We start from the raw sequence: 26,489 nt of genomic DNA on the forward strand, positions 1-26,489 counted from the left end.
GTTTTAATCCAAACTTCTCATCAGACGTGGACGTGATTTTTACCTACTTTTATTATCTTATCAATTTGGAAACAATCAATGAATGCATGTTGTGTAGTAATCATCATCATTTTCCAATTCTTCTGCATACCAAAAGATGATTGATCCATGGTAGGTATTGGTCACCTCTTATAAATTTAGGCGTGTTCAATAATTCCCTAGTATTTTAGTTTAAAATGATATGGTTCTTTTATATTTTGATTGCCCAAGGCCTACTCTAAAATGTCCAAAGTCTATTGCAATAAAAAAAAATTGATATCTGATCCAGCTTTTGTGCATATCGACTAATCACGGAATGAAGCAAGAATCTTGACACCCTCGCTTTAATCCCCGATCAAGCTTGTGTGATACTGAGAGAATAAGAATGAGCATTCTAAAAAATATTCCAAATTTCAGCCTCATCAGATTAAAATTATGAATAACTTACAATGTATAATCTAAAATGCTAAGAATTCAATGCAAAATGTAAGTCACAGATTTACACAAGAATAAGGGCCAGAAACAACTTCTTGTTCCATTTATTTTTCAGACAGCCCTAAATAAATCAAGTTACTACATTTTATCTGTTTTTTTAAATTTCCTTCAAATTTTCCAATACCTATTTATTTCATATGCAATGAGCAGCAGAATCCACTAAACTGAAGAAATTCAGGCAGAAGGCGGCATGGTTTTGTTTTCCAAAAACGATCTGAAAAGAATGAAGGCTTGCCGAGGGCGATGAAGAGGAACCTCGTGTCCTGCTCCAGTAATCGTTACAAATGTCAGCCCCTTGTAGACTTGGCTCCACCCACCAACCTAATAACATGCCCACAAAAATAAAAACTAATATTTATCGAAAGTTTCTAAAAACCAAGCATTTTTTTCATCAACTCACCTTTCCATTGTCATACCACGGGTACCAGTTGGTAACTGTTGGGAGCTTCAAAGCATCAATGGAATATCGGGTTGCAGTCACCGGAACCACTGAATCAGTGTCTCCACTGAACCACATAAATTATATTTCATAAATAGGGGAAAAAAGTGAACTACAAAACCATATAACTTTTTTTAAACTATTGTGAGGAGGTTATCACGAGGGTGTTTTTGGTGAGAATTGAACTTGAGAACTCAAACATCTTAAGTTCAAGAGTCAAGACTCTTACCACTTGAGCTTAAAACCATATAAATTATCATTTTATTCGATGAAAAGTTGGTAAAGATAACTAAATATCTACACAGTTAAACTAGACAAGTCAATGGGCAAAAAATATAAGAGAAGTTTATACCTAAATACCCATATTCTCAAACCGGCAGCTATCAGTTCTTGATAAATTGGAAGCATAGAAAGCGGAGAGTCACCCCAGTAGTTTCCAACAATATCACTGCCAATAAAACAGAATTGGAAATGTCCCATTTGGACAAGAAGAAACTTGTGTTAAAAAGAAAAAGTAACAAACATGTACCTACACGTCTTCCATGGATAGTTTATACGCGTTATGTTGGCATGCATCGCCTTCTGAACTTCAGGCAAATTGAAGTAAGCTTGCGAGTATCTCTCTGTACATGGGTCATAAGCTCTCGACATCCATGGCTATATCATGAAAATGAGAAAAAAAAATGAACAAAAAATAACTTAAGTTTATACAGAACCTTAACAGAAACATAGATCAATTAACAGGTGTGTTTGGTTAGAGATGAATTAGCATTGACATTAGAATTGAGGGGGGAAAATCCATTTATGACGTTTGTTTAAGGATTTAAAAGGAGGAATTTATCCCCTCTTCTAGTCTAGCGGCAATAAGAGGTGGATATTCTCAACCTCCCTGAGATCCTGGGTTCGAGCCCGTCAGGCGGCAAGTTCTGCGCCTGGTTAAATGGTTAAGTGTGTGTGTTTGACGGTTATGTGTTTAATCCGCTGTCTATTTTTTTAAAAAGGAAGAATTTAGTTTAGAACTTCAATTTGGATGGAATTAACATAAGTATATAGTTTTAGTTTGAATTCCCTTAAATTAGATCTTAGGTCTGAATTTCAATTCTTATTCACATTCTCTCTTCCTCATTCATTCCAACCATTCATCCCCTCCCGCCGTTGTTCCATGCAGTCTAATTCCTCTTCCAGTCGCTAAAATTTTAATAATAAGTTTCAAATTCCAAACAACAGCTAACTCTCCTAAAATCAAACAAATCTTTTAAGAAATATAATTCTACAACTTTTTCAAACATAAGATTTGGATTGTAATTCAATGTCCATTCTTATAAAATCAGAATTAAAATTTTAATAATTTTAATTCCAATTCTAGTTCCAAACATAACCTTAAATCTTTTCCTCAAACTTGAATTAGTGAGACTTAACAGTAACATTGAGGAAATTGGACAATAGGCAGGATTTCTTTTCTAATTCCTCTTACAGTAGCTGAAATTCCAAGAAAAAGTTTAAGATTCCGAACAACAGCTAAATCTCTTAAGAATAATAATTCTATAATTTTTACTAACATGGGAATTAAATTGTTTCAATGCCAATTCTTATAGAATTGGAATTAGAATTTTAATTCCAATTCTAATTCCTGTCATCCAAACATAGCCTTAAATCTTTTACTCAAACTTGAATTAATGAAACTTAGCAGAACCATAGAGAAAAGAGGACAAGACAATGGGCAGGATTTGTTTTCTAGATATGTCAAGAAATTTCACAGAAAGCATCTTCAAACCATAATACTTACATAGTGTCCCCTCAGATTACTCCTTAAAGACGAAGAACTATTGCAAGGAGGGGTGAAAATGCTATATGGATCTATGTTCCCCATCTCCAGTTCAGCAACAGTGAGAGCCTTGGTGCAGTCAATCGATGGATGCTGGGAGGAAACTTTCTCACACGCTTGTCGAAGAAACTTATACGTGGAATCAGAAATCAAACCATGAGTCCACCAGTACTCAAATGTCCCAACGTAATCATTGTAATCATCAGTAACCGCATTTCCTACCTACATTTTTTTTCTTTCACATTTTAGAGAGCATTTCTTTTCAGTTAATCATGTTATTAAGAGCAAACTATGATCACAAAACTCATACCAAGAAACCTTTGAAATTGATAACTGGATTATTAATCCCTTTGTTTCTTTCGTAAATAAGTTGAGACAACTGAGGAACATAATGACCTGAAACAAATAAACAAAAATCATGAAATTGATTTGTAACATTATGATTGCGTCTGATAAAACTGGAAGTTAAGTACATGTGAGTTAAGTCTCTCAAAAATAGATGTTGAATATGAAACTAATGTTCGGAAAGTATTTTTAAGACTAATTTACACTTAAAAATGACATAATTTGATTATTTTCTCAGTTAGAGTAGTTTCCGTTTTACTAAATACTAAGTTAAGTCAAGCCAGGAGCTTCAAACAGCACATGAGAACTAAAAGAAAAAGTGAAATAAAAATAAACTAGGAACCTGCATAGCTTTCTCCAGCGATGTAAAAATCGCGATTCTTGTATTGCGGAAACCTCTCGATCCAATTAACAAGAAATGCGTATGCATCTTCAGCTGAAGTCAAAGAAACCAGATGAATTAGTTCCACATTTTATCAAATCAACTTACTTAAACCATATTACCTGTCCTTTGGTCGCCGGCTGTGTATAAATCAGACGAAGTGTTTGAATAAGAAAAACCAACTCCAGCCGGTGACTCTAGAAAAAGCAAATTCGCCACTGCAACCAAGCAAATCATACTACAAAGATTAATAAAGGAAAAAATGGTATGATTGGTTCTTGTAGCCTGAAAAGTAACAGTAATAATATTTCTAATAAGAGAAAGATTGAACAGATTAAAAAAACAGAATTTGAAAAAGGGTCACTTTTGACATACAGTTGTTCCAAGAATAGGGATTCAAGTAAAGAGTCTTCCCATCAGACCGAATGCGAAAAGGTCCAATCTCTTCAGCAGCACCATAAGCTATAGAAGAACAGCCGGGGCCACCATTAAGCCATAAAACCAGAGGTTTTGACTGAGGTCCTCTTGCTGTTGGAGACTCAATTAACCAATAGAACAAAGCTCTACCAGATTGCTCATTCACTTTTATGTAACCTGAATACTGATCAAATCCAACATTTGTTGGCTGCCCAGGCAATAATTTAATTCTATCACTCTCTTGTTCTGCATTCAAAGAATAAGAACTACCCACAAAAAGAACCAACAAACAAACAAGGGAGAACTTAGAAGAAGAAGATAAGTTCTCCATGGATTAAAATGGATAAAAATCTAGAAATGTCAACCCCCAAAAAACTGGGAGATTGAGGGTACTACTTATATAATCCTGCAGAGTTGAATTCTCATCCACACAGAATCAAATCAAGAATACAGATCCCAATGGTGCAAGATAAGTTTATCTATACACGCAAAGGGGTTGCATTAATAGCAAGTGAACTAACACATTAGGGTTTCTAGAGAGAGAATGATCTGTGACCACAAATCAACCAACAAATAGGTTTTGTAGCATCAATGCATTTGTCTATAGATGATGACTGTAACATCATGTCAGCAAAATAAGCTTGGAGGGAAGGGGGTAAAGAGTGTGGGGCAGAGAAAGATGGTGCTAATGTGTAGAAAATAAGGTTGAGAAAATAAGACCAATGATTGCAATTAGTTGTAATGAGTTGTGATTGAGTGTAAAAACAAATACTTTTCTACGTCTTTTATGGCTAGTAGTTGTATTCACACAGCTTCAAGCATTTATAATTGGATTTGGATCATTCTTGGACTTGCTTTGGTTCACGCATTTGACCAAACAGGTTGAGGGCAACCAGCTCTGCACATGGGGATCAATTCGTTCTCTTTCTTTCTCTCTCTCTCTCTTCTTGACTCCATTGATTGCTTCCAGCCAGCCAGCCAACTATTAATAATATTGTTTGTCAACAATCTGAATTGAAGAGTATAAACTGGAGATTGATTAAACAAAAGAAAAAAGGATTATATTATTAACTTTTTCTACTGAATCTGAAACCAGATGATGAGAAACAAACAATGATAAGAGAATGTTATAGATGATTAAAAATGAAATTGTTGGTTTCTGTAGAAACAGTAATTTATGAAGCACCGACGAATTCCCAGTAATTTCTGCAACTAGGGTGTTTGTTAAACAGAAGTGGTTGGTTAAGAAAACTCAAACCTTGTAGACTTTGTTGACTAAATCGTAGATTGCAGTTCATTCAGTCATCTTGCATTTTCCATCTTCAAAGCAATCATTTTTAATCCCCCATATTCACCTCCGATAATCACTCCATTAAACTTATCCGTTTCATATTATATGTTTTTTTCTCAATTATATTGATGGTTTAACGTAAGGATCACAACAGTTTCAATCCTTAGTTGGTGAAAACAAATTAATAAAAAAATTGAAGAGTCTTTGTTTTCAACAAAAATAGAAACATTTTTTTTATTATTATTTTGACAGTTTGTCTAGTTAATATTTTGTTTTTAAACATTTTCAAAAATTTTAAGAGTTTTTATTCAATTATAAATATAATAGTACATACATAGAGAAATAAAATAAAATAAAAATCTTTCCCTTTTTTTAATCTTATGAAATAAAAATCTTTACTCTTTTTTAATCTTATTATTTTGATTTTGTGAGAGAATACGTCGATTGTCCACTAACGTTTCCAACAAAATGGTATCAGAGTAAAGATCTCTTTGATGTTCCAATATCCGCGTCTTACGAAAGACAACTATGATAGTTGGTTTGTCCGAGTAAACACGTTACTCGGTTCCCCAAGTGTATGAGAAATCGTCAGCAATTGGATTAATGTCGAACTCAATGAGGATGCGACGTTGACCCTGATTCAAGCGTTCGAGAAGAACACAAAGAAGGATCAGCATGCTCTTTGCTTTTGAGAAAGTAATAAATGCCTCAACGCTGAAGGAGCCATGAGAAATTCTAGAAAATTCTCAGAAAAGAGTTGTTAAGGTTAAAAAATGTGTGGTTTCAGATTTTACGGGAATAATTTGAAGCTCTTCATCATGAACCGTTAGAGTCTATTTTAGACTATTTCACGCGGATCTTATCTATCGTCAACTAGATGAAGCGAAATGACGAAAGCATAGAAAATATTCGAGTAATCGAGAAAAATTTACATAGAAGATTGAACCATGTAGTGGTTGCAATCGAAGAGAACATAGATTTGGAGAAACTCCCATTCAACGAATTAAATGGATCGTTACGAGTGCACGAGGACGAATGAACAAACACAAGATTGAACCTTTGGAGCAAACTCTTCTAGTCAAGTATTCGTTTGGCGAAAAAAAGAGTGTAGTTCATCGAGGTCGTGGTGGAGGTTATTCTCGTGGTGGCGGTCAAGGACGTGGAATAAATTCAAACGTCGAGAGAGAAAATGATGAAAACCTCGAGGATATCCACCCCAACAAAACATTAAAAAAATTATTGTCTTTCGATAAAACATATGAGGGTGCGGGTAGGGCTATGCAAAAAAACCGAAAAACCGGTAACCCAATCGAACCGATATTTAACCGGTTCCATTTTAACGGTTTATTGGTTAACCAGTTCTAGCGGTTCCGGTCAACCTGTTTTTTACCGGTTAAACAGCTCGGTTTTCGATTTACCTATTTTTCTAACGATTTAACCGGTAAACCGGTAATAATTTAATTATATATTTTATATTTTATAATTTGTATTAGTTATTTTATAAATAATATTTAATAATTTATAAAAAAAAATATTTTTAAATTTTAAATTATAATTTTATAGAATTATTTAAAAAAACATTATAATTTATATAAAATTTTACAAAAATAAATTATAAACAAACTGAAATAATTCCAGATAACCATTATTTTATTATAACTTATCGATTCAACTACCCGTTTTATCGGCTCAGAAGGAGATTCAATCATATTCGCCTATACTTGGTTGTTCAAAAACTAATTGACATAATTAATTTAAATTTTTTCAAGAAATATATAAAAAGCTAACAAAAATAGGTATAAAATATATTATAACATATTCTAAATATATCAATAAAATATAATATATTATATTATATTATATTATAATAATATTATATTATATTAATAGAGACAAGAAAGGATAGAGAATAGTATAAAAGAAAAATCTGCAAATAATAATTTGGAAAATAAAATTATTTCATAAATTTATTATTTAATCTAAAAAATTAAATTATCGATTTCTGGTTAAACTCAGTTAACCGACCGGAACCGACCAAAACCGGTAGAACCAGTAAAACCGATAACATTAACGGTCGGTTAACCGGTTTGTAAAATAAAAGGCAAAACCGGTCTTAACCAAAACCGGTAGAACCAGTAAAACCGATAACATTAACGGTCGGTTAACCGGTTTGTAAAATAAAAGGCAAAACCGGTCCTAACCAAAACCGTTTAATCGGCCGGTTGAAAACCCTAGGTGCGGACAACAAATAATCCAATCAAGCGGTGTCGTTCATTGGTAGGTAAACATTGCGACCATTTTCTAGATCCACCACAAAAAAACATTAAAAAAATTATTGTCTGAGCCCGGGTTCGAACCGGGGACCTTTAGTGTGTGAGACTAACGTGATAACCAACTACACCACCCAGACTAATGTGTCAAATTTAACTTTCGTCAAATATTTGATTAGTAAATCCATTTAAATTTCATCTCTTTTCTATCTATTTAAAAGAATAGAAATAAAATCAATAATGATAAGGTTAGAAAATTGAACATATTTAATTATTTTATTTATTTATTTTTGAAGTTCAATATTTGAAAAGAATTATATATAAATCATTATCTTTTCTAAAATTTCTACATCTTCCACCATTTCACATTATCATTATTACCCAAATCACATTAATTTTTTTGCCTTTTAAAACTCATTAAAATGTTTTCCTCTTTAACATCACAATACAAAAATTAATTCAATAAAATAATTAAAACCCGAAAGGATATCTTTAGTGTTCGATCTTATCTTAGTTTCTTCAATGCATCGTCGAAACAAATCAAAGAAATGTAACTATCTAGAACTTGTATAAATGAAAGCATTGTGTTTTTGGGAGTCCAATGAGATTTTATTGAAGGATAACAATCTATGCCTTGCAAACTTATTATTACAGTAAAATAAACAAAATGGTATCTTCTTCTTTCAATTTTCCCTAATTCTCATGTATGAATTGAATGGGGATGATGAATTAAACAATAAACAATCAATCAATCAGCATAACACATCAGCAGCTGATGAAGATGAAGAATCTGAACCCCTAAGAGGATGAAGAGGAAATAGACCTTTCAATTTAGATAGTTCTTTTGAGTCTAATTTCGCCTGCAATCGATAACGCTCAGCTCTAGATCCTATAACCTGTCCCAATATAGAAGCAGCAATCGTAAATGCCATAGCAGATTTAGGCATCAATACAGATTTTCGAAGCATAGCAATAAAAGGAACAGCAGCATGAACAGCTGCAAACCATGAAGGTGAGAATTTCTTAGTATGTTCTCTCCATATTCCTAAAGGAACATTAGCAGCCATACCCATCATCCCTATCACAATGACCTTTTCCGACAGCGGTTGTGGTCGGAGTTTCTTAGCAAAGGCTGTACGTGATAGGAAAGCCCTAGCTGCTATAATAGCAGATGGGCACTTCAGTTTCATTCCAGAAGGTGGTTGCAGAGCTTTTGCCACCATTGGAAGGACATTACTTATTGCTCTGTATGATTTCGCCATTGGACAATTTCCACTGTTGAGCCATTCATTACTTGTTGATTCATGATTCTGGTTATTCAATTTCTTAAAGAATGCGTCAAATCCAAATGGGCCGAATCCTGATAGACTTATGGTGGCTGCTTTTGCTGCCAAAGGATTAAACTTGGGTTCTACTTTTTCTGTCAATTGGACGACCCCGTTTTGGCCGTGGAATAGTCTGAACGCCAATTGAAAATCTGGGCCATCTTCAAAAATGGGACCTTTGGTGGTAACTTTTGACACCTATGAATTCAAATTTGAGAACACAATCTGGTTAAAACTTCAAAATTCAAACCCAGTTCATGATAGTTAAAAAGATTTCATGAAAAAAGATGGTAAACTTACGGGCTCATTGATATTCTGCAAAAAGGGACACTGCAGAGAATATTTGGTTGTATTTCTCAAGGAATTTTCCATTAAAGTAATGTAACCTGCATCAATTTGAACCAAAAAATAATGTAAATGTTTATAACCCTATACTGTAGGTTCTTTTGTAACCCAGATAGATCATAATATCATATATCAGACAGATCAATCAAAATACATACCTTAAAGGATTGGGTGAAAGCGTGATATACAGAGGAAGGGCAGATAACAGGAGTCTAGGGGAGATCGGAAAGAGGAAATGAATGATTTTGAAGAAGAAGAAGAAGAAATAGTGCTTTAAAGGGGAGAAGGAAGCTGTGATGTGCTTACCACAAGCATCTTTTGACCAGACAAGGGATGGGTTTTCTCTATATACGGGTGGAAGGAAGAAGAAGAATGAGTCTCGTTTGTATTTTGTTGAAAATTCTTAGTTTCGTTGCGTTTCTTTATTGACTGCTACCAGAGCCGACCACTGTTAAATATACATTTTAAAGATGAATTCAAACACAATAGACCATTTTATTTAAAATAATAATTTGAATTTATGAAGATAAAATCATAAACATTAATCAATCCATATCAAATTTAAAGTATATCTAAAAAGATAGATTAATGTCTATCTAAAAAAGAAAAACTTTATATATAAAAAAAAATAAAAAAAAATAAAAAAAAGTAAAATTAGCTAACTCACTCAGACGTAATAAAACACGAGAAATTTGACGAAATGATCCAAAAAAAGGTCTTAAATGCGCCGATGACCAACGCGCATAAATTTAATTGCGCAAATGATCACTTCAACAATATTCAGATGAAATTACTCAACACGCGACGAGACTTTTTAAGGTCATTTAGATAATTTTTTATTTTTTAATTATATATTTATTAATTAAATATTAATATATTTTCTCGCTCTTACTTCTTCATTAATTAAGTATTTATCATTAATTATTTTAACTTTATATTTATATTTCTTTATTATATATTTTTTTCATATATTAACATTGATTATTAATTGTTTGATCTCAATGATTAGATATAACAATGATTTATTGTTTCACCAACAAAAATCCTTCAACACACAAAATAAATCAATTGATAATCAAGAATTGAATATAATAATAACAATTCATTCATCAATAAAAGAGTAATAATAAAAAATTAGACAAAAACATTTCACAAAAAGATTAGTAGAACAAAATTTCATAAATAAGTTATTAAAGTTTCTTAAAAAATGAGAATTTAAGAATTATGAGAAATAAAAACTGATAAAAAAAATAAAAAAAAATTAATATAAAAATAATAATATTTTTAAGAATGAGATAAATTTAAATAGTTTAATTAATGAAAAGAAATTAGAGAGAAAATATATTAATATTTAATTAATAAATATATAAATTAAAAATTAAAAATTAATTTTTATTTACTAAAAGAGGTTAAATGAGTCTATTTTTAATAGTATATATGTTTGAATGATCGAGCTAGTGGTACAAGTGAGGCAGTTGTACAGGTACAAAATCTACAGATATAATATATGTGCATAGGGTTGTAAATGAATCAAATACTTTTGATTCGATTCGGTATTCGTATTCGAATTTTGATATTCGTATTCGTAATTTTGTGATTCGAATTCGAATAAAAATATTTGATTCGATTCGACTAATAAACGAATACGAATACAAAATCAAGATATTCGATTCGGTATTCTCTAATATTCGATTAAATATTTGATTATATATATATACCGTTTTATTAATTTTAATTTTATAAATATTATTTTTTCTAAAACCCTAGTACATATATACATTTCTTCGGTTGAAAACTTGAAACCCACGTTAAAAAAATCGAATTGAATACTCGAATTAGATTGAATAATACGAATATCAATTTCAAATCGAATACGAATCACATTTATACGAAAAAATTTCGAATACGAATACGAATATTCGAATAATTTCACGAATACGAATATTCGAATAATTTCACGAATACGAATCGAATACAGTAATATTCGCTTCGATTCGTTTACAACCCTATACGTGCAGAAGAGAATGACTCAAAAGTTTTTCTTCTATATTTCTTTTTAACTGCACAAGTGACAGGTCTTTTCTCAACTTTCGTTGTCCCTCTCATCTAAAAATTTAACAATAATAATAATATTCTTTTAAAGATTAAAAAATTAAACATAATATAAGAAAAATTAAAATTTAAAAGAGAACAAAAATATAAAAAAGGGAGAAGAAACAAAGAACTTTGTGGTGAAAGGACACAAAAACCCACCTCATAAAATTTTTAATAATCATAAAATAATTATGAAATAATAATATCATTATAAAAAAATCCAATTTAAGAGTTTAATTTATAATTTTAACTTTTTGTTGAACTCAAAATTGGTAGAAAATGTCCCCTTTTTTTTAAGAACATTTTTTCATTTTTATTAGGATTATATTTTAGAAAGAAAAAAACTCTTATTCAAAATTTATATTAGTATTATAGGGAAATTTGAGCATGTGACCCTAAAAATAGGGTGAATTGAGGGAGGTGAGAGTGAATAATTTAAATAGCGCTGGTGACCTTTTTTTTAATGACAATTATACCATTGCGTAACGCAATTCCAGTTGCGTGACGCAACCAATTTTTTTTTTTTTTTTTTTCAAATTTATTTTTTGTCTCGCGGTTGCTTGACGCAACTGGAGTTGCGTGACGCAACTAGAGTTGCGTGACGCGATTCCGTAACGCAACTAGATCATTTTCGTCCAAAAAATTTCATAATTAAAATTTTTTGAAAAATAAAAAAATAAAAAATTGCGTCACGCAACCTGAGGATGCGTGACGCAATAAGACATTTTCGTCAGAAAAAAAAAGGGTCACCAGCGCTATTTAATTTACTCCCCTCACCAAAAGCAATTCACCCTATTTTTAGGGTCATTTGCTCAAATTTCCCGCATTATATTATTTTAAACATAAATATTTTTGGTACAGTTGAACATTCAAAGGGGAAGAATAGTTTTGAACTTTTTTTTATTTTTTTAATATTTAACAAGTAAATTGAACATGTCACAAACTAAAGAAAAGTAAAACAGAAGTTTTTGTACAAGTTTAGCAAACAAAAGGGTGATCTATCTTTATAGTTATTATTAGGCAAACAAAACAGATCACATGAATTATTTCCAATCCATTGGCTTATCAAGATAGATGGTAAATCTTAATAATTCCATTACATAAATTGTCAAGGAAAACTATTTCCTTATCTTGGAATCTCTTCCACTCTACACTCTACATGCCTTAAAACTAAAATATCGACATTAGAAATGCGTCTGCACTAAAGAAGACGATCCCGATTGTTTCTTGAAGCTAAGGAGAGTTAGTTAGTTAGATAATTGAATTCTTGTACTCGGGTTTCAGCTCATAAGTCCCTTGATTAGTCCCTTTGTTGTTATACACGCACAAGTCTTTAAGCAAATCTTTCAGAAATTGCTGAAATTTATCATTATCAGAAACAATAATATTGCTATCGCAGTCAGATAGATAAATAAAGAAGAAGACATACTTCAGGTTGGACAGTTTCATGGAGTAGTTGCTTCAATGTCCAATTCGATTGCCTTTCAAACAGCTTGAACATTATCTCTTCCATCTCTCCACGGTCTCTTCTGGTTCTTTTCATGTCTGATCCCTTTGCAGCCACTTTCTTCTTTTCCTATTGCAAAATTAAACTTCATATCCTTGCTTATTTTTAGGAACAACATAATCAAATATATGCGTTTACATACAGAAGTAGGTCCAGCAAGCTTTAAACCAAACATCCCAGGCAGAGGCCTCATATGAGTCCCATTATCATTGTCGATCACCTGGATTGAAATCCCTCATAAGTTATGAAATCAATAAATAAAATTGCTGTAGAATAAGCAATTTCTTTTCAACATATACAAACCTGGATCTGTCTTGTTTTTGTCATGTATTTATTAGTCCTTTCTCGACAGAGTTTCCCATATTCCTCAATGCTTTTGTTGTGAGGCTTCATGTCAAATTTGTGTAGTATTTTTCCCTCAACAGAAAGTTTTCCAGCTAATTTACAAAAATACTTCATGTCAGATTCCTATAAAGGCATTGCAGGTTAAACCTTCTTGGGCAATACTTCTTTAAAAACAAACAATTGTAGAAATACTTCATTAAAAACAATTGGGAAATAGATATCCAGTATAGAGTTTATATATAATACTGCCTGCTGAAAAGATTTGGGGCCTTGTTTGATGAAGGGTTGTTTGAATCATTAATTAAATCAATCAAATCATCAACTAAAACACTCAAATACCCAGATTATTTCCAATAAAAATAATCTGAGACAATAATCTGAGACAATATAAAAAGTTGAGAAGGGCTTGAAATAGTTTTCCATCTTAAATTAAAGAGGAAAGCAAGAAAAATTTAAACCTAGAAAACATTATCCATGCTACAACTGAAACAATATATGAATTCACCTTGAGTAGACTCAGAAAACACTGACATTGGGATAAAGTCTGTAGACATGTCCAAAGAGAAACACTTAGGGGCATTCCCAGATTCAGTGCCAGCCAATTCCATGGTGAACTGACATCAGGTAAACAATGCATGAAAATTGGAGAAAATATTCATCGCAAGTATGCAAAAAACAAAAGATCCTTCATCATTTCCCTTGATATGAAACGATTTATAAATTTAAACAAACAAAAGATAAACATGATTGAATATAAATATGTTCTGTCTTCCATGAACCATAATGAACAGGTAATGTTCAAAACTTTACCAACATAGTTTACCCCAGAAAGAGAAATATCCCATGATAATTTATGTTAACTCAACTAAAACCTTAAATTCTTTTGTGAAATACCAAATAATGATATTAAGCCAATAGTACTCCTGGCAATGTCCAACCTCTATGGCTAGAGGTGGGCAATGAGCCGTGTTAGGTCGAGCAATTCTAATATTAAAAAAAAATACCATCTATGAACAGAACATTGACCGGTTGTCCTTGATAAGACATCCCAAGTAGAAATGAATTTTTTCGTGAAAAATAAAATAAAATGGATTCCAATTATTTACATTATACATAAGTATTAAAAAGTTGAAATGTTAAAGTTTGTATTGACATTTCAATTTTAAAATAATTGGATTCTAATTATTTACATTACATAAATATCAATGGTACCACAAAGGATAAAGTATAATAATTAGGCCACCACAAAGGATATCAAAGTGGTACCCAAAACCACAACACCTCTTTATAAGCTCAAAGGGATAGTACTTAAGTTATCTAGTGGGAAAAATATGGTAACTTTTGAGATAAAATCCTTTAGGAAATTATAGTAACTCTTGAAACAGAAGGCATGGTATCATATTACATTATAAATTTTCTTCCAAATATATTCATCCTACTGAAACAAAATGGATAAGGATCTTTTATTGCAGTTTTAACTAACATTTCCTTTTCATTTGGAACCTCTGATCAATAACCAATTTAACTTGTATCTGCTCACAATGCTTTTATTTTTATTTTTTTAAACCTTTCTTGCAAGTGTAAGGTGTTTATCTAATTGAGCATAATTAGGAGCATTCTATTGCCTTTTTTTCAATGAATAATCTTCAGTAGCATGAACAATAAGCAAATGATGTTCAAAATCAATAAGGAATTGATCCTTAACTTCAAAGAGGAGGAAGAAAACGAGGATTGTTTAAAACAATGAAGGCCATAAACCCTACATTTCATAATAATAAGAAGAAGAAACTTTTGTTTCTTTAGTAAACATGAGTAATTAAGTTGCCATTGAATCATAATCCATGAGAGTATACATTGTTCTCTTCAATGCATAATAAAATGTATTGTGCCTGCGCAGCCATTGAACATAGAACATATTTGTGTAGGGTTGATAAACATGAATGTTTTAGTTAAACATCATTAAATTCATAGATTTTATCATGTCTGTAAGAGAACAGAATGTCTAAGGAATGAAAGGACTCCCATCCCACAAAACCCAACAGTTAGAAGGAAAATCCAGTACATGCAAGTGAAGAAAAGGTTAGTAATTTGGAAACCCTAATAAGTAATAAGACATAGCATAATAATAATACGGACCTCACGAGAGGAAGGGTCATCGTTAGAACGGAGAGGGTCGATGGAGACGATAACCTTAGCGACAGGGCCAGCATTATTATTATTATTATTATTATTATTATTATTATTGTCAGGAGGAGGAGGAGGAAAAGGGAGATCGGTGGAAGAAGGTTTGAGAGAACGAGAGACGACGGGAGGGCATTTCATGAGCCAGACTGCTCGTTCGGATTTGGTCGTGTCCAAGGCGATGTTATTGATGCTGTTTGAGGTCGAAGAAGATTGAGTTTGCTGGTCCATTGGAGGAGAAATAATGAAACAGGGTCAAGGAGAGAGAGACAGACGGTTTTATAGCACAGATTCTCTTCATAACTAACACAATGCTGCTGACTGTTTATTTCTCATATTATAATAACAGTAGGCCAAATCAAATATAATATATATATATATATATATATATATATATATATATATATATATATATATATATATATATATATATATATATATATATATATATATATATATATATATATATATATATATATATATATATGATGAATGATACATGTGTATTAAAATGATGTTAATTAAATATTAATATATATGTTTAGTTGTTAAAATGATGTGAAAAATAGGATAGAATACTGATAATGATTTTTTAATTTTTTAAAAAAAAATATTAACTTTTATTAAAAATAACATAGGATGCGTTTTACAAATTAAAGAAAAAAATAAAAATAAATAAATAAGAAAATAACGTAAAAACTTTAGAGGACAATAATATCGAAAAATTCACGTCCCGTACAAGCCTTTCTTTTTTGAATCGAAGCGATTGCGTGTAACATAAATTATTTGAAACGCTCGAATCCATAATTTTGCCTTTCGAAAATTCTTTCATTTCTTTCCTTATAGATTGTCCACCACATGATGAGGGGAATTGATTTTCAATAGTTCGTGATCTTGTTGCTAGAACTACATTCAATCCATTTGACCCAAGAAGTTCTGCAGAAGAGTCGACATTTGACCCAAGAAATAATGTTTAATGAATTTTGCACTTTCAAACATATGTTGCATCTTCTAGCGTGATAAAATCAATTTTTTTTTTTTTCAATTTGTTAAATGTGAAAGACTCATCCATTAATAATTTTCCAAAAAAGAAAACGAGAATTTTGATAATGATATTGAATAGTGAAAACTGTTTGTATTACTCTGGAGATATTATGTACTAGACCAGACCAGTTTTCATTCTTATTTGTAATGATATTAATAGTTGATTTATAAAATAATATATCATAAAACACAAAATAATAAAATTTACAATAAATTCATTTCACAACTATATATTTGTATATTACATATATGTTGCATTTATTATTAATTTGTTATTAATATCGATAAACTATTTTTCTTTTATCAATTTATATTATTAATATAATTGTAACACACTTACTCTTAGTCCACTAGGATAACTCAAACATATTAAAATCAAAATCATGTAATTTGAATAAACACATACTAGCTTCAAAACACTTAAGTTGAAGTAAATAATAAAAACTTATAATCATTTCAAATCTGAGTATTTTCTCCATTTTCTTTGCAAAACTCCAAAGTTAAACAATGTTTATACAAGTCTTGAGAATATGACATCAACATGGTTCATTGCACATCTCGACTATCCAGATTCCAGTCACAATTAATAATTGGCCAACTTTAGACCATCAAATTTTACTAATCATGTTAAAGATCAAATTAAAAATAGAATTATGATCATCCTAAACAAGGTCATCATATTATGATGAACAGAATCAGGCATAGAAATGTCTACGCAAGTATCGGCGAGAATTCATGGACCGTTTCAAAACAAACAACAAAACAGAGCATATGACTATCTTACAAGTTATGCTTAGATTCACGGGAAGAATCTAACATTACAGATATCTAACTGTGCAGAAAACAGTAATGTCCAACATGCATAGAAATTTTCAAGGTGCTATTGTGTCTGGCTTCGGTTCTACTGTATGTTGCTTCCTTTCTGCTTGAAGTGACCTGCACAAGGATTCAAGCGCTTCCTTCTGGTTTCTTGTTTTCTCCAATTGTTTCTTTTGAAACTCTCTCTGTTCAGTTAGAACATCAGCTTTGTAATTATTGAACAAGAAGATTTGTGGACTTGACTACTAGCACAAAAGCACAAAAATCTTTACCTCTTCAACAAGTTGTACTAGAGTATAGTCAGATTTCTCACACTTGCTCTTCAAAAATGAGTTTTCCTTTTTCAGTTCCTTGATTGACTTTTTCATCTGCATAGACAACCCAACAGAGAGATGACGAGGTATAGTAACATGAATTCAAATAAACAAGTTGCAGCGAGTATATTTTAGTTAGAAGAGATACCTTCTCAATCTCTTGCTTGAAGGTCTCAAAGATCTCATTGCTTTTTACCAGAGTATCCTGCACAAAATTGATGCATACATTAAGGCTGGCTTGATGTGGGTTATTTGGGAATTTTGTCATTCAATTCATCAACCAATTTACCCTTATTTCATATTTTATAACATTTTGGTCACTTTACCCAAATAGCCCACTTCTTATACCAATCAAGGATATTTGAAAATAACCAGATCAAACAAGGCCTATATGTAGAACCATCTGTAGAAACTATCTATAGAGATCATGGTTTAATCTAGGGAAGGCTCAGTATTCAGATTAAAATAGACACCCATGGAATTAAGAAATCCTATCTTTACTTTCATCATAAGCATCCATTAATACTACAGATTACTTGTGCATTATTTGAAGACAAGTAGTACCACATTTATCACATGTCATGGATATAACTTAGTTCTGTTTATAAACACCTAATATCCAAAGCTATGAGAGCTCTTTTTGACTTATTATGATTTGGCAGAAGTCAGGAGCAAGCTCTCCCTATGTGATGATGTTCATTGCATAGATTCTCAACTTGTGTTGGCAACTAATCCCAAAGGAGACTTCATTCATACATATAGTAAACCTTCTAACTTTACATCTTTTTCAGAAGGATTATGTGAAAAAATGTGTATCTGGACATGCAATTAATCTCAATGGATATTAAAGCCATAAGTAAAAAAAAATTGTAATGGCTTTACTGTCAAGGGGGAAAAATCAGTAACTAAAACTCAACAGGTGACCTGAGTCAATATGCTCTTGGACTCCAAAACAATTTAATTAAACAAGATCATATAGAGTACTTCTCATATAAGGAAACTAAATACTTTAAAAAATAAAAAAAAAAGAAGCAGGAGCTTGCCCTGATGCAGGCTCATGCAGCTATACAATCTTAGACTCCTAAAATATTTTAAGTGGTTATCCTCCCAATCACCATCATATTTTTGCATTTCTAGAAATGCGTACACTAGAGAACAGATGAACATTTCTGATTTCTCTGTGAAATATACAAGGGTCAATGTTTGGGTGTACTATAAAAGCCAATAGGAAAACTCCACCTCAAAAGTTAGTTATTGAATCGGGAAAACCCAAGGATTACTAAACCCTATACCAGAATCTCACACATCTGGAATAATAGTTTGTGTAATTTTATACTATATAGTTCCCTTTAGATAGACTTTAATTTTTTCTAAGATAACTCTTACTCACTAATATCATGAAGTGTTTATCTTTTAGTGAAGAATAGATAATTACTTCACTCTACTTGGAGATAATTATCTCCCTATTTATCTGAATACATTAAACATGACAATATGAAATCAACTGAGTTTAAGAGTTTGCTTCGTAACTGTTTAAAGTCCTAAAATTACAGTTTCACAAAAAAAGAACCTTTGGCTACAAAATTAATGAATCGATAATAAAACTCAACCTGGAATTGCTGGAATTTTTCACCATCAGCTGTAAGCTGTAACCGCAGATTCTTTTCTGTTTCCAGCAATTGTGACATTTGTTCTGCATATAGCTTCATCTGAGATTGTTCTTGGATTAATTTCCCCTCTTGCTGCTGAATTTTCAAATCAGCAATCTGGAGTTCTAAGGATTTTTGTTTCAACTGCATGAAAAAGCTTTTAATTAATATATATATATATATATATATATTTAAACAATAGAAAAACACCATGAGAAAAGCAACCATTCAAATAATATGTTACGGGTAGATCAAGAGGATGTATAAGACCTAGGGATTAGGAGTAGAGGATACCCAACCTAGTTGTTAGCATAACAATATAAATTACTTTTCATCTTCTGTTAGTGATGTGGCAGTAAGTTGTTATGTCAAGCACTATATAAGGGAATAGAGTCCTAGTCTAGAGATTATGATATGAATGGTGTAGAAGAGTTTGTATCCTCTCCTGTTTCGATCTAGGTCATATACCTGTTACATAATACCATGAAATGATTACCTTCTGAGAATACTGCAGCTCTGAAAGCGCGTACTGATCAGTTAGCTGTTTCAATTTTCCTTTTAACCTATGCTTGAAGAGATTGTAAATATTAGTTTTACATAAATATTTAGACATATTTGCATGCAAATTAAGAATAAAATAAAGGATGAGAAGAAGAATTATTAGTCATAGATTATTTGAACAGTAAGAGATTTAACACCTAGTTGGCCACTATCAGCAAACAAATATTGCATATGACAAATAATAACATCCAATTCCTTAAGCAGTGCCACAGAGAAAACTACTTGTCATTCAAGTTCAATTAATCAATGCAACTTTAAACAAAAATAAGTGAAATGTCATAGAAGGGCAATGAAAATGTGGTTATTGATTATTCTCAATGCATTTGCACCAGCTCACTGGAATCAACAAAATGAAATTCTTTATTTAGGTTAATTCGTGCTAGAACCTTGTATGCACTGTACCATCCACTATGCAATAGAATTACCCTTGCGAGCTCTATTATGTTCATAAAATGTATCAGAAATAGACTTATAAAAAATTCTCTTGTCTGCTAAATTACAAATTGTGCTACATGGTTTTGTGGGACTATTAAAAAACATTGCAATCAGATCAAAATCTTCTGATGAAAAAATGATGCAAGGTAAATATCAATGCAAAAATATTAGTTACTTTTGTAAAATTAGCAAGAACAGCTATTGGACAATAACAAGGCAAAGGAAATAAATCTAAATTCTCAGGAAAATTTTCAAGCTAAAACTGACTGCCATGTTACCAGAGTCTGTATATGTTAACATGTTTGGGTTGAACAATTTTGAATCTTACATCTCATTCTCCTTCAGCTGAGATAGACAGTCATCTTTTTGTTCTGCCAGCTTACTGTTTATTTCCTGTGTGAACAAAGAGGGAAGAGGAAGAATATAAAGTTCACAACAGAGGATCCAAAAAGAGAGGATACAATATTATACAATATACAAGAAACATTGCAGTAAAAGACACATTAAACAAAAAGGCAATGAATTTGTAGAGATATCTGAGATTCTAAGGCTATATAATTTTGCAGATCAATTTTATCTTCAATGCCTTTTGACCATCATTTCATTGTTAAAAGAACCCAAGGCTGCTTAAACTATGAAAGAATCAGAAAATGACTGGACAACATATGAGAAAACAATGGTTGAGATTATTGGAAACACTCTAGGCTACGTTTGGTTACTCTGAATTGAAATTTCAATTTTTTGGAATTGGAAACATTCCAAATCCTTTTGTTACAAAAAAAATCACTAGAATTATAATTCTAATTCCACTTGGTATGGAAGAAAATACAGTTTTGAATTCTATTGGAATTTGAATCCTAATCATATCTCAAACAAACAATGCCCCTAATTCCAATTCCACCTCAAACCAAAGCCTTAAAGGAATCAGAGACACAATCAGTCTTCGGTCAAACAAGGTCCTTGAATTTCTATAAAGGAAAGAAATAAACAAGCTATTCAGAAATCAACTTGTATGGATTGGATAACAGAAAATAGATAGTTAATGATACAATAGCATTAAAAATAGTTCAAATGTTCCAAAGTTCCTTAAGCCTAGTACAATAAAAATTTCTGAAAGAAGCAGTAAGTTTATTAGGCGAACAACAGAAGTGAACAAACTTTCAAAGTATGTCCTAACAAAACTGAAGCATAAGTTGTTAAGAGGAAGGATATGTCCAAGTAATAGGGACACTAAGAAAAAGGTCTTAGATTTCCCCGTCAACCAGAGAGAAACATGTATATCATTCAAAACCATGGGAAAAGACAGGTACCTTAACAGCATCTTGGAATCTGTTTGATAGATCCAATCTCAAGTTCTGCCCATCTTTAGAGACCTTTTTGCATTCATCCTGGAGAATTTAAGAGCAGGATATCAACCTTCCTTTTCCAAGATTCAATATGTAAGTAAATAGAGAAAATACTTCAGAAGCAATTTATAACTTTTAGATAAGAAATAGTCACACGTAAATATATTTAGACAATCAGATCGTCAAATTTGTTACTTTCACAGAAGTGGATTTTCGATTTCAAAATTCACACTTTTCTAAGCAACCACGTGTATGAATTGTTCCCTCTCTTTTTGGCTAGGGGGATTTGAATCACTGACATAGTCACTGTGCTAATAGCACATCCCTCTGAATTGCTCATTCAACAAAACTACTTGAACTATCAATCTTCTGCAAAATTAATGAGAAGAAAGAATGAGAACATACTTCAGGAATCATACCATTAGCATCTTGTTCTGCCGTTGTAACTCCCGACACAATGCCTCAAGTTTATCTCGAACAACAATTGCTACCAAAGAGGAGTAATTGTATAAGACAAATGAAAGTAGCCAAATGCAAATCTGAGCTCAAAATATCAAACTAGACATTACAACTCAAAAAATAATTTGAAGACTTAATGAATGTGTTACGAGGGGAAAGGGTTAGGACTAATGCCCTAGGGTTGAAATAACGGTTAGTAACAGATAGTGGCGGTTACAAATAATAATAGTATAAATAAATCGGTCGTTGTTATGAAATGAATTAGAGAATTCTCTCTTCTTCCTCATTATTTTCTCCCTAACTGTTCCTCCATTATTTCATTTCATAACCTCAACATAACAACACCTAATATATTTATACTATTAGTATTTGTAACCGCCACTATTCGTTACTAACCATTAATTCAACCCTAGGGTATTAGCCCTAACCCGTTCCCCTCGTAACAAAATGCTAATATGTTAACTGAGCAAATAGTTTATTTAGTAGACTTTAATTCAGTTAATAAACAACTTCTTTTAGGAACAATTAAATGTTGGCTTCTTAGATTTAAAACCCAAATTTGATATAGACATGTTCACTTTGTTGTTTATGCCCACAAGTCACAGGCATCCTACTGAAAACCAGATTCTTCATACAAAACTTTTTAGAGAATCCAAAAACATGCTTACGACTTACAAGAGATATATCATACGTGAATAAGAATCTAAACTAAAATCTCAGTAACAACATATAGACTTAAGAACACAGTGTGGATAACTTCTACGAAAATGGTGCAAAGAAGCTACCTCCATCCCTTTCTGAAAGAATTTGTTGGTATTTCAAGGAGAACTCAAGAAATTCTCTTTCAGACTTCAAACTACGCTTTGAGTTTTTACGTTTGAATTCCGAGTCCTGCAATGATAACATAAATATAATCATGTGCAAGTTGTACACAAGGATGGTGTCAATCATAGAAACAAAACAAATTCATAACCGAATTCTTAGATGGTATAGTGAGGAGATTTCCGTAAATTCATTTTATAGTAACTTAATTATTGAGTTCCTTAAATCAGTTCTCTATTTATTTTGTAAAACAAAAAATCAATAGACTTGCATAAAGACTTAAAATCTTCAAGTTTCATTATTTAAAATTGAGATTTAGAGATTTCACTAATTCAATACTACCTTCGTCCCAAATAAAACTTTGAAAAGTTAGTCTCAAATGATTTGATCTCTTGGGAATCATTCACTATGTAACAACACAATCTCAAAATTACCCACATCTACATTTTGCAATGAAAAATTATTACATCTCATCACCCCAATATCAACCCTCGCTTACTTACTTTTTCTCATTCTCACTCTTTTAGGTTTAGGTATTTTCGTCTAAAGTAATTACATATCACCCCTCCTCTTAAAACTCACCCCCAAAATCTTAAGGAACCCATAAAATGGACAGAGGTAGAACTTTTCTCGAATTAATACTATAATATCTTAAAGTTTTAAGAACTAAACTCAGATCTTTGCAGCCATCAGAGAGAGAGAGAGTCTGTAATATATATTAGTCAAAACCAGTAGCTTTGAAGTTAAATGATATTACTAACTGCTTTCTTTCTGATTTCAGCATTAATGCATGATATATTCTGTTCAATTGTAGCTTGAGTCAATCCCTCTGCATTTCCTGCAAAACAAGGTTGAGGAAGCTTAATCTTGTTCAAACCTTTTTTGAACACAGTGCATTATCAGTCCAAAAATCTCACATCACATGATCCACTAGCAATACAAGGAGATTAAACATTTCAGCAGTTCAAATAAGGTGTTTTACTTGCACAATAAACTCAAGCAGTCCCTATTTTAAGGTAATTTGCTATCAAATTGTACCAATACTTTAGATAATACATATGCCAAGAGGTAGGACATGCTACATGGGCATAGACAGGAAAAGCTTATATTGCACATGGAAATCCATATAAAAAACACCCATACTGAGGGACAGACACTCTGATCTACTATGCAATTTCTTATCTTTCAAACTCTAGTGATTTCAATAATATTAAATTCTGAATTCCAGTTATCTAGAGATGTTACAAAATGTAGTATACTAGTCATATAAAAAAGAAAACCAGTTGGACATCCTAGATGCATATCCCCCAGCATGGAATGGACTGATACATCAATACCATATACTTCAATGCACCTATTTCATCTTTGAACTATTCTTTGCTTAATTCTGAATAGACAAATGTGAACTGGAATTGTCAAATGATTGTACCTATGACAAATTTATATGTACATATAAATAAGGTACCTATATTTTCTTTACTCAGAGCTTCTCCACAAGGTGTTTCAGACAGCAAATGATTTGAAACCTCGCCTTCATCACCTGGTACAGAATTAGCTATATCTGGTACAACCAACATGCTGTTTCCCACTTCAGAACAAGCTTCATTTCCTACCGTGAGTGTTAACTGATCAGAACCATCACTTTCACATAATGGAACTGGAAAAGTTCTCAAATGCTCATTCTTTTCACAGGTTCTGGCACGCAGATTAATTCTGTTTGCAGCTAAATCGGATTCCAACTCAGGCTCCACCAATTTCTCTTCCTTATAATCAGCAACTTCTGCTGCTTTCTCTTCTACATAGTCTGGTAATAGATTCTCTTTTTCGGTGGTTTTCGGACGCGACAATGGCTCAACTGAAGATCCATCGACAAACCCATCAGGCATTGAATCTACTTCGGGAAGATGATCCGCTGCTTCATTCTCCATTTCCACCTGCAAAGATCAATAAATAAACCTTATCAGCTTAAGATGCAAGATTGAGTCGTAATATCTAACCAGTTACTATTGAGAATCCTCTCAATTGCTCACCATTTCTAAGACAACTATTCAGACAAAGAAGACATAAACGCGCATAAGTGAGCAACATATATATATATGATATTTTAGCAACCATAAAAAAAAAATAGAAACAAGGGTTTACCGTATACAACTGTGAAAACCTACCTTGAACTAGAGATATCATAAATTGGGCCTAAGAAGAGAATTTTAAAATAAAATTAAAAAATTTGAGCCACAGTTAAAAAAAATAACTTTGAAAATTTTGAGGGTATAAATTATTAAATTGAATTTTTTTATATAAAATGTGTGAAGAGTAGAAATGGGCACTAAAGATGAGAATTTAAAACCGTTTCACAGTAACCAATTCAAATTGAATCGATTGATGTAATTTTTCTCTATTTTGATTTGGGATCTCAAAGAACTCAAAATTTATGAATTGAAGGTACATTGTCATCCCAGTGGCACTACAATATGTGACATTATAATAGCTTATTTTTTGCCGTACAAAAATTGATATTTTAATTTTTTTTAATAGTTAAAACTATGTAAAGAATAATAGTTTGATAAAAAAATATATGTGAGGATAATTGTATCATTAAATATATATAAAAAAAATAAATAGACATCAATAAGAAAATAACACTAAAAATAGTATAATTTTAAATTTTGTATTTTAACTTTTTTTTTTTTGTTAATAAAATATATTCTTAAATTCTGATTTAAATAATGTTTGGGGGTGTTTGAAAGGAGTAAATGACTATTCAAAAATTCTCATTAGTAAGACCATATTATTAAAAAAAGTCATTGTCAAGTTTGACCATCTGGCAAGTCCAAGGTGACCTAAATCAATTTTTTTTGGTCATAACATACATTTTGAAATTCATTTAATCTAGATAATTGATTAATTATTTAAGATAATTGAATATATATTTAGATATATAATTTAAATTATATTTTATTTAAGTATATAATTTTAAATAGTATTTATTAATTTATAATTTAGATATTATATAATAAAAATATAATTACATTTTTAATATTTATTTTTTCTAAAATTAATAAATATTTATATAATAATAAACATTTAAAAAAATTGTGCATTATTATTCTTAAAATTATATATATTTTTAAAATAAAAAATACATATAAATTTTTAAAATTATAAAATAATTATATATATATATATATATAACAAATTTATGTATATAACAAATATATATAATTTAAATAATATATATATATATATAATATTTTTTAAATAATAAATTTATGCTTAAGTATATTAATATATATATATATATATATAATATTTTTTAAATAATAAATTTATACTTAAGGATATCAATATATATAATATTTTTTAAATAATAAATTTATACTTAAGTATATTAATATATATATATATATATATATATCATTTAAATATATATATATATATATTTAAGTTTGTTATATAAATATATATAAACTTTAATATTTATTTTTGTCTTCTTTTGAAAAATTAAAGAAGAATTAGCATGATACCTCACATATGTATGATCCCCGCTTAAACTCAAAGCGTTTTCAAGTTTTCAGATGATCTTTTGTTCTCTTAAGCTGAACTTAGGGTTGTGCAAAAAAACCGAAAAATCGGTAATCCAACCGAACCGATAGTTAATCGGTTTTATTTTAACGATTTATTGGTTAACCGGGTCTAACGGTTTCGGTCAATCGTTTTTACCGGTTAAACGGTTCGGTTTTCGGATTACAAATTTTTCTAAC

General features: G+C 31.1%; 4 protein-coding genes and 1 non-coding gene across 6 annotated transcripts; all 5 read right to left on the bottom strand.

The window, feature by feature from the left end:
- Positions 1–461: 461 nt before the first annotated feature.
- LOC124929222 (serine carboxypeptidase-like 27) lies at positions 462–4,868 on the bottom strand. The gene is made up of 9 exons (XM_047469523.1): positions 3,880–4,868; positions 3,627–3,722; positions 3,466–3,558; positions 3,088–3,173; positions 2,739–2,999; positions 1,482–1,609; positions 1,305–1,400; positions 914–1,019; positions 462–834 (listed from the first exon to the last, which is right to left on the bottom strand). Exons 1-9 carry the CDS (start codon positions 4,250–4,252, stop codon positions 688–690), a joined length of 1,386 nt encoding a protein of 461 aa, XP_047325479.1. The 5' UTR covers positions 4,253–4,868; the 3' UTR covers positions 462–687.
- Positions 4,869–7,548: 2,680 nt separating this feature from the next.
- Positions 7,549–7,622, bottom strand: TRNAV-CAC. Its single transcript has one exon. It is a non-coding gene; the product is annotated as a tRNA-Val (tRNA).
- A 448-nt stretch (positions 7,623–8,070) lies between these two features.
- Positions 8,071–9,538, bottom strand: LOC124929223. Its single transcript, XM_047469524.1, has 3 exons — positions 9,311–9,538; positions 9,108–9,193; positions 8,071–9,005 (listed from the first exon to the last, which is right to left on the bottom strand). Exons 2-3 carry the CDS (start codon positions 9,177–9,179, stop codon positions 8,235–8,237), a joined length of 843 nt encoding a protein of 280 aa, XP_047325480.1. The 5' UTR covers positions 9,180–9,193; positions 9,311–9,538; the 3' UTR covers positions 8,071–8,234.
- A 2,714-nt stretch (positions 9,539–12,252) lies between these two features.
- On the bottom strand, positions 12,253–15,561 carry LOC124931210 (general transcription factor IIF subunit 2-like). The gene is made up of 6 exons (XM_047471633.1): positions 15,235–15,561; positions 13,604–13,712; positions 13,057–13,190; positions 12,896–12,973; positions 12,676–12,822; positions 12,253–12,602 (listed from the first exon to the last, which is right to left on the bottom strand). Exons 1-6 carry the CDS (start codon positions 15,508–15,510, stop codon positions 12,498–12,500), a joined length of 849 nt encoding a protein of 282 aa, XP_047327589.1. The 5' UTR covers positions 15,511–15,561; the 3' UTR covers positions 12,253–12,497.
- Positions 15,562–17,061: 1,500 nt separating this feature from the next.
- On the bottom strand, positions 17,062–24,801 carry LOC124931209 (beta-taxilin-like). Of its 2 annotated transcripts, none has more exons than XM_047471632.1 (12): positions 24,723–24,801; positions 24,194–24,685; positions 23,490–23,566; positions 22,692–22,797; positions 21,867–21,934; positions 21,412–21,489; positions 20,430–20,494; positions 19,602–19,668; positions 19,067–19,249; positions 17,605–17,661; positions 17,415–17,510; positions 17,062–17,327 (listed from the first exon to the last, which is right to left on the bottom strand). In XM_047471632.1, the coding sequence occupies exons 2-12, from the start codon at positions 24,654–24,656 to the stop codon at positions 17,196–17,198; spliced, it is 1,392 nt and encodes a 463-aa protein (XP_047327588.1). In that variant the 5' UTR covers positions 24,657–24,685; positions 24,723–24,801; the 3' UTR covers positions 17,062–17,195. The 2 variants fall into 2 exon arrangements, with proteins under 2 accessions (XP_047327588.1, XP_047327587.1); XM_047471631.1 differs by having other exon boundaries at positions 24,194–24,662; positions 24,759–24,798.
- Between the last annotated feature and the right edge of the window lie 1,688 nt (positions 24,802–26,489).

The sequence above is a fragment of the Impatiens glandulifera genome, chromosome 3 (assembly GCF_907164915.1).
Source record: "Impatiens glandulifera chromosome 3, dImpGla2.1, whole genome shotgun sequence".
Taxonomy (NCBI): Eukaryota; Viridiplantae; Streptophyta; class Magnoliopsida; order Ericales; family Balsaminaceae; genus Impatiens; species Impatiens glandulifera.

What these genes read in the sequence shown, in the direction of transcription:
- LOC124929222 (XM_047469523.1), bottom strand. Translation starts at nt 4,252, where the DNA reads ATGGAGAACTTATCTTCTTCTTCTAAGTTCTCCCTTGTTTGTTTGTTG. An exon ending in CGCTGGAGAAAGCTATGCAG is followed by an intron (nt 3,174 to 3,465) that starts GTTCCTAGTTTA and finishes TATTTGTTTCAG; the next exon opens with GTCATTATGTTCCTCAGTTG. An exon ending in TATCCATGGAAGACGTGTAG is followed by an intron (nt 1,401 to 1,481) that starts GTACATGTTTGT and finishes TTTTATTGGCAG; the next exon opens with TGATATTGTTGGAAACTACT.
- LOC124929223 (XM_047469524.1), bottom strand. Translation starts at nt 9,179, where the DNA reads ATGGAAAATTCCTTGAGAAATACAACCAAATATTCTCTGCAGTGTCCC. An exon ending in TGCAGAATATCAATGAGCCC is followed by an intron (nt 9,006 to 9,107) that starts GTAAGTTTACCA and finishes TTGAATTCATAG; the next exon opens with GTGTCAAAAGTTACCACCAA.
- LOC124931210 (XM_047471633.1), bottom strand. Translation starts at nt 15,510, where the DNA reads ATGGACCAGCAAACTCAATCTTCTTCGACCTCAAACAGCATCAATAAC. An exon ending in CAAAAACAAGACAGATCCAG is followed by an intron (nt 12,974 to 13,056) that starts GTTTGTATATGT and finishes ATTTCAATCCAG; the next exon opens with GTGATCGACAATGATAATGG. An exon ending in ATGAAACTGTCCAACCTGAA is followed by an intron (nt 12,603 to 12,675) that starts GTATGTCTTCTT and finishes GATAAATTTCAG; the next exon opens with CAATTTCTGAAAGATTTGCT.
- LOC124931209 (XM_047471631.1), bottom strand. An exon ending in TCTGAGTAAAGAAAATATAG is followed by an intron (nt 23,567 to 24,193) that starts GTACCTTATTTA and finishes CTTGTTTTGCAG; the next exon opens with GAAATGCAGAGGGATTGACT. An exon ending in AAAAATTCCAGCAATTCCAG is followed by an intron (nt 17,662 to 19,066) that starts GTTGAGTTTTAT and finishes AATTTTGTGCAG; the next exon opens with GATACTCTGGTAAAAAGCAA.